Source organism: Hipposideros armiger, unplaced genomic scaffold (genome assembly GCF_001890085.2).
Source record: "Hipposideros armiger isolate ML-2016 unplaced genomic scaffold, ASM189008v1 scaffold_813, whole genome shotgun sequence".
In the NCBI taxonomy this organism is placed as follows: domain Eukaryota; kingdom Metazoa; phylum Chordata; class Mammalia; order Chiroptera; family Hipposideridae; genus Hipposideros; species Hipposideros armiger.
In genome coordinates, this window is record NW_017732163.1 from 241,094 (window position 1) to 242,479 (window position 1,386).

A 1,386-nucleotide genomic window follows, 5' to 3' on the forward strand; every position below is an offset into this window, starting at 1 on the left:
CTTAACCATCGCGCCACTCGGCCGGCCCCAAGTGGGATTCTTTAAGGTTTGAAGGACCTTGGAGCACTTGAGGAAGTCACTTGGCACCCATGGGGATTCAGTAGGTGGGAGAAGAGAAACCATGATATTAAACTGGAAGCAATTGACAGGAATCAGAAAATTGGGGGGCTTGAAGGCCATGATAAAGAGCATGATGTTTATTCTAAGAATAATGGGGGAATCTGTCAGTTTTAAACATGGGAGGGATCTATATGATCTATGATTTTGAAAGACCCCCACTAGATGCCACATGGATAAGGACTGTCGAAGGCAGATGGAAGCAGAGAAACCAGATAAGAGGTTATTTCATTGACTCAGGTGAGACAATGGCTGGATCTAAGGTGAGACAAGATGTAGAGAGATAGGTTTACAACTTATTTTGTAGATTTACTTTGTTCTCAGATGGAGAGACCCCTGGAGCTGGGCAATATGACCAGAGTCCGAGAGTTTGTCTTGCTGGGTTTGTCCACACGGCCAGACATAAGGGATATCCTGTTTGCCATTTTCCTGATGCTCTACCTGCTGACCCTCCTGGAGAACACACTCATCATCTACCTCATCTGCACTCACAGTAACCTCCACAAGCCCATGTACTGCTTCCTGGGCAACCTGAGCTGCCTGGAGATGTGCTACGTGTCAGTGACCATACCCAGCCTGCTTGTGGGTCTGTGGACTGGACTCTGCCATGTGCCCTTCATGGCCTGCATGACCCAACTCTTCTTCTTCATCTCCCTCATCTGTACTGAGTGCACTCTCCTGGCCTCCATGGCCTATGACCGCTATGTGGCCATCTGCCGCCCACTCCACTACCCACTGCTCATGAGTCCCCAAGTCTGCCTGGGCTTGGCCATGTCCTCATGGCTTTGTGGGCTGCTGGTCTCAGTGGTCAAAACATCATGCATTGCTAGCCTGTCCTACTGTGGCCCCAATGTCCTCAACCACTTCTTCTGTGATGTCTCCCCTCTGCTTAACCTGTCCTGCACCCACGTAGCACTGACAGAGCTGGTGGACTTCATCTCTGCCATTGTCATCCTCTGGGGTTCTCTCCTTGTGGCCATAGCCTCATATGTGGCCATTGGTAGGGCCGTGCTCTGTATGCCATCAGCCACTGCCCGCCACAAAGCCTTCTCCACCTGCGCCTCCCACCTGGTAGTGGTGGGCATCTTCTACTCAGCCACTCTCTTCATCTATGCCCGTCCCAGTCGCATAGAAGCCATGGATCTCAACAAGGTGTTGTCTGTCATTTACACTGTGGTCACACCCATGTGCAATCCTGTCATCTACTGCTTGCGGAACAAGGAGATCCAGGCAGCTTTGCATAGAACCCTGCACTGGTTTAGAGGGTGA

General features: G+C 50.9%; 1 protein-coding gene across 1 annotated transcript; it reads left to right on the top strand.

Annotated features, from left to right (window-relative positions):
- Window positions 1–441: 441 nt before the first annotated feature.
- LOC109374330 (olfactory receptor 5) lies at window positions 442–1,386 on the top strand. The gene has a single exon (XM_019628843.1). It carries the CDS (start codon window positions 442–444, stop codon window positions 1,384–1,386), a length of 945 nt encoding a protein of 314 aa, XP_019484388.1.